At 31.0% G+C, this 6,000-nt stretch overlaps 1 protein-coding gene across 4 annotated transcripts in view; it reads right to left on the bottom strand.

Moving 5' to 3' along the window:
• Positions 1 to 1,116: 1,116 nt before the first annotated feature.
• Cad99C (cadherin 99C) overlaps positions 1,117 to 6,000 on the bottom strand; it is a 474,090-nt gene continuing 469,206 nt past the window's right edge. For all 4 annotated transcript variants that reach the window (XM_074137327.1, XM_074137329.1, XM_074137328.1 and 1 more), the window contains 6 exons: positions 5,305 to 5,570; positions 4,993 to 5,217; positions 3,458 to 3,554; positions 3,038 to 3,164; positions 2,823 to 2,949; positions 1,117 to 1,902 (listed from right to left, as the gene is read on the bottom strand). In XM_074137327.1, the coding sequence (XP_073993428.1) occupies positions 1,767 to 1,902; positions 2,823 to 2,949; positions 3,038 to 3,164; positions 3,458 to 3,554; positions 4,993 to 5,217; positions 5,305 to 5,570 (978 nt within the window). In that variant the 3' untranslated portion in view covers positions 1,117 to 1,766. The remainder of the gene's footprint in view (positions 1,903 to 2,822; positions 2,950 to 3,037; positions 3,165 to 3,457; positions 3,555 to 4,992; positions 5,218 to 5,304; positions 5,571 to 6,000) is intronic.

The raw sequence follows: 6,000 nt of genomic DNA, 5'->3' as shown, positions 1-6,000 counted from the left end.
TAGGCAAGCACATCTATTTATGACTTATTTTAAAGAATAGTAAATAATTAATAATAAATTGCTTGAAATCGTGATAGCTTTTGAATGCTGTAGTTCGTGAATTAATGATACCATTCTAAATAAGTTTATTTTTAGCGAGTATATGAAAGACATGTGACAAGCTTTTAAAGTTTAGAATTATCTTAGTTCGAGTAGCTGCAGCTAGATAGCATAGGGCCTGATTTCTTGGAACTTTTTAGTCTTTGAATTACTAAAATGAACAGAAAAAATCCTTAATTTATGCAGCGGCCATGCAGCATTTAGTTTTTTCCTTGCGTGGACCAAAGATGATTTTCTTTAAAGACAACGTCTACTTTGTAGTATTACTTACTTGGGTTGAGCTTTCACACTATGTATCGGTTTTTCGCGATGAGTTTTACGAGATTTACTTTTAGTTTTGATTAATGGCAAAGCAGTGGAAACGTAGGGAGGATTTTGCGTGGTATTCTAGTTATCAGTAACCGAGAAAACAAATTATTTACTTTTAAAAAAAATAAAATAAAATAAATAGATATAGCTGAGCGGTTTGAGACGAGGAGGCTGCAAAGCTGCATTGTGATTTTAATAGATTCTTGGATCTAGGTCTTGGTTTTTACTTATTGGTTAAATAGATTAATTTTAATATATTAGTCATCTCCTCCTAAATCTAAAGCTAATATGTTAGGCTTCCAAAAAACAAGACATTAAACTAACCATACTTTTTCTTTTTATTCAGACAAACATATTTTACACAGTAACATACATACAGTAGAATATCTTTATTTAAAAAAAAAGAAAACAAATTATTGAGTATTTTGAGCATCTTTTTAACGCAAGGATTTTTTTTTTTTTTAAAAATTTTCCTTACATAAAATAAGAATTTACAATTTTTTAATTATTATATTCACAAAAAAATTGCACACATAAATCTTTTATTTTTTTAAGTATACACGCTATTCACATAAAACATTTTAAGTACTTTAATAAGAACACATTATACGTTACAACGTATATCATTAGTACACATATACAATCGTTGCTATAATAAAGATACTGTATACATTATATAAATAGAAAGACGACGTATCGTCTAAACGTTATGTTCATTGTTTATGTTTTGTTTCTTCTCTTCAAAGAAGAACAATTAATGTATTATTATTTGAACACATGAATACCAGAAATGCCCGGGATGAGATGTGTGGCAAATGGACGGAAACAGTCGTTTAGTCTTAAATTCTATAAAATAAAGTCTCTCTCTTAATTTACAAAAATATTTCTTTCTTTTTTCTGACTATTAAACGATTACTTTTATACAATATTTATAAGTTTTTGTATACTTATTTTGTTTAAAAACTAGTAAAATATACATTATAGCTAAAAAAAAAATCGAACATATAACTATTTACATTGATCTTATGTATTCGAGGCACTGCACAAAATATTTCACACTACTGTTCGAACTTCTAATAAAAGTTTCTTTTCAGTTATTATTTTACACCCACAATTCTTTATTTATTTTCTTTTAAGTTCAGTTATTCGGTGGCACATAAATAAGTTTTCGATTAAAAAAAAAAAAACTTAAGTTTTCTTAAACACGATTTTAATAATAATAATAATAATACTTGGAAAATTGTAATTTCCAAATGTTTGATTTGTAATAATTCCCATAATTCGTTGTAAAATGTAAAAACTTGATGTTTTTTTTAATTATTATTATTTTGTTTTTGTTTTTAAAATAAAAACCTCTTCTACAGTTCAGTTGTGGTTTCAATTGGAGACCTGTCCAATAGATAATTGAAACCAAGATGAGAATAATCTTTTTTCTCTCGGAATGTCACATTTTCGTTTGTTGGACTAGCATTCTGGCCGGTTTCATCGTCAGATCTGAAATATTAACAAAAAATTTACTATTAAAATCGTAAAAAAGCTGGTTTATAAAAACCTCATTAAATAATTTGGCTATGATTTACAGAGTTATTAGTATTAACAGTTTTAGAAGGGGCCTTACCCTCTCCCATAGAATGTACAGTGGATAGATCTAAAGCAGTGGTTCCCTTTTTGACTCATGGACCCCTTTTTATAGTCAAAACTTGCCCATGGACCCCCAAGTGAAAAAGCTACATAAATGCATAGTATAAAAATTACAAATTTAAAAAAACATTTTGTTGAAGAAGTATTTATTGAAATTATAACTTTTGTTTAAAATAAAATTTAAAAAAATTAATAATTTGGATGAACGTGATGAGATGTTATGAGAGTGTATTTATATCCGGCTCAATGTTTGTGAGTAGCTAACGCAAATCCCCACGAGTAATCTTTGGTTCAGGTCTGCATGAAGGAGCCGTTAAGTGTTGACAGTGAGCAAGCAAATCTTCATCTCTATTTTGCAATTTCGAAAGATTTGGAAACTGAGAACGTTCTCCTCTTCCCAAGTTTGGTTTTTACAGAAAATGTTTCAACAAACACAGATATTACCCTAAATTGTTTTGATTAAATTTAATTGGTCACCTTGTTAGTTTCTAATTTCCATAATAATAAAAATGAATCACAGTTTTATTAATTTATATTGAACCTTGCACGGACCCCCTGACGTTGTTCAGGGACCCCTAAATCAATTTTGATTTTCCACGGACCCCCTGAATGATACCGGGGACCCCTGGGGGACCGTAGGGACCACTTTGGGAACCACTGGTCTAAAGGATATTCCAAAATGCATCATACTCCGCCAATGTAAAATCTATTTAAGAAAAAATAAAAAAGAATGCCAGCCATTAATCAATAAATTCGAATAATAAAATCTTTACCTGTCGTAAACTGGATTAACAGTTCCAGTTGGTTCGTGTAAATTATTGTTATTTATATTATTATGTCTTCCTATACTAGACGCTCTAGCAGTAGTCGCCGCTTCTGAACTTACAGGACTTTGCTGTCCTAAAATGGAGAAACATGAAGTGTTTTACACTTAAAACATTACAGCAAAATTATTTTCATTGGTGCAAAATTTTTACCCAAAAATTACCTTCTCCGTGATCCTTCGTGATGTAACTAACATTATCTAGGGAAAAAGCGTGATTTTTCCTACTAAAATCTAGTTGTAAGTCGTGATAGCTGTCACTATCATCCATGGGTACACTCATCTGTAGAACCTGAATAATGCATGGGTTAGTTATTGAACTGCATTAGTTTTAAATTATTTAATTAGAAGTGAGGGACATAAAAATGTAAGATACCTAATAACAGTTACATAAACACCCAATAATATACTTGTAATATTGTTTTTCAATATTAATGTAATATTAATTATTGTAAAGATTATTTATACATATATTAAAATTACATTAATTTACATGACGTTGAAAACATTGCATTCTTTTTCTTTTAATTCAAATTTCAAGAAAAAACTATATCGATATGTTCACTAATTTATAAAGTAACTTACCTGAGTTTCATATTCTTTGAGATTTGGTTCTACAAATACTGGATCATATCTTGGCATAACATACATCCTTTGCATTCTTTCTTTATAAGCTTTGTACCTGGAATAAAAAGAGGTTTCCTTTACAGTACAAATCATTTCATGATTGTGGAATTAAATGAAAAGATAACAGCAGTTTTTACATTAAAATATCCTAACTCATAAATTCCGATTTTTCGTAGAGATATTACAAGAAGTGCTTAATCGTGTACAATTAATGTTTTGAAATGAAAACCCTACACAATTAATTTACCTAGAGTTGTGGATCCCTTATTAAAATATTCCACATTTATTAATATAATTTTGTTGATTAAATCAATTGATAATTTCGTGATTAATTTGAAACTATATTGTATTTTTTCCTTTAATTTTACTATAACTTTCCGCGCTGGACGAATCAAGCGTCGATTAAAACAAGAATATGATTGAAATTATACATGGTGTTCATTTTAAGACGGCTTAAAGGAATTTCATGCTTAAACGGTTGATCTGAGCAACAAAATGGTAGAGGAAAAATTTGTTAGTTTCAGAATATGTGACTTGATTTTAGATTCCTGCCCGCATACGCGGCTGACGCGCGACCAAAAGTGAGGGTTCGCTGTTGACCCCCTTTTTCATATACACAGTTTTAAAGAGTATAAAAAGTTATTAAAGAAACTGGAAACCGCAATTCGATATCTTCAAAATTAAAGGTGCTAGGCCATTTCAAAATCTGGTATTTATTAATCATATTTCAATTTTTTAACTTGTTATCAAAGAGAAAGAGGAGCACGCGATAGGTCATTTTTATGTATTTTTTCATCCCCTTTCTACTAAAAATATCGCCAAGGCAGTAAAGCTAGTATTTTTTTTAATATCGGGAAATAAGTCGTTTTCCGAGAGATTTTTCTAAGAAAAATCAAATTTTAAGAGCTTTAGATGTTCTCAAGCATACACAAAATGGCTAAAAATTAATTTTACATCTGTTACAAACAAGGTTTAATAATTTTTTGGTAATTTTGGGAGAGTTGCGTTTAATTACCAAAATAATGGGAAACCTCCTGCCACATATTTAAGTGATCAATATCTTTCATGTAAAGGATGAAACTTATTCCTTAACTTATCAAATAATGCACTTTACTCAACTTGTGAAGCATGTACAGTGCCTTCAAAGGTGTCTCCTCAGATACAGAGAACAGTTGATAACCTCCTGGTTAACCTGGCTTACGAGCCAGAGTTTTTTTCATAACTTTTTATACTCTTTAAAACTGTGTATATGAAAAAGGGGGTCAACTGCGAACCCTCACTTTTGGTCGCGCGTCAGCCGCGTATGCGGGCAGGAATCTAAAATCAAGTCACATATTCTGAAACTAGAGGTGACGGGCAACAAATTTTACCTCTACCATTTTTTTTGCTCAGATCAACCGTTTAAGCATGAAATGCAATTGAGCCGTCTTAAAATGAACACCCTGTATATTAAATTCAAAACATTCCCTGAATAATAATATAAAATTTCTTACCTAGACCAAGATATGCAAATATAGATAATGCCAGCCGATCCAAGCACCAGTATAAGTGATGCTATAAGGATAACCGCATAAGGAAATACATCCCACTGAACTGCAACAACTGCCGTCCTGACAGGACGGACTTTGAGGGGTGCGTGAACTCCGGCTACATGTCCTCCGATTTCGGTTCCTAATTCAGCTGTTACATTGGCTATCACATCTTCTGAGAATACAGTTCTGTAAAAGCAAACAATTTTTGTATGTTTCAATATATCGGAAGAAATCTCGTTTTTAAGTTTTTAAGAATCTTAAATCCATATTTACTTTTCAACGGTGCTGCTATTTCTGAACAATATCTTCTCCGTAAATGGATCGATCGTATAAAACCAAACATCGGTTCCAGAAGGATCAGTATCCAAAGTGATATTATCCTTAGTTGACTCCAGGGCTGATAGTTTTTCAATGCCCACTATCAGCCCTGTTCTCTCTTCTAACAGATTAACAATACTGTCTTCCTTATGTTGAACTTGCTCAGCTACTAGATTGTTTAATGCCAATATCATTCGATTCCCATCATCGATAAGATTTATCTAAGAAATGAAATAAAGACCAGTCAATGGGACTGAGAAATCTTAAATAAAAAGGGAGAATGCCAATTTCAGTCGTATACTTTTTTATTTTTTGCTGATATTTTAACCTAGGTACTAGTCCATCTTTGGGGCTGTAGAACATATTTTACTGTATAGTTACAATATATTAATATATATGTAATTGTCCAGTAGAGCGCTCCACGATCCCGACCATGAACGCGAGTGCAGGTTAGAAGACTGTGAAGGTTCTTAGAAACTTAGAGAGTGACGCTTAGTAACTTGATTGTTTACCTTGTGTAATTTTTATTTAGTTGGTTGAAACAACTTGTAATTTAATTATTCTTTACAGGTTTGTTTTATTTATATTATATTTTGCAGGATTTGTTTGTAACACTATTATAATAATTTGTATTATTCTTTACAGAATAAA

The sequence above is a fragment of the Rhodnius prolixus genome, unplaced genomic scaffold, assembly GCF_049639745.1.
Source record: "Rhodnius prolixus isolate KJV_2025 unplaced genomic scaffold, Rpr scaffold_5, whole genome shotgun sequence".
Lineage (NCBI taxonomy): Eukaryota > Metazoa > Arthropoda > Insecta > Hemiptera > Reduviidae > Rhodnius > Rhodnius prolixus.
Note: the sequence above shows the minus strand (reverse complement) of the source record. Positions and strands in the feature narration are given on the sequence as shown.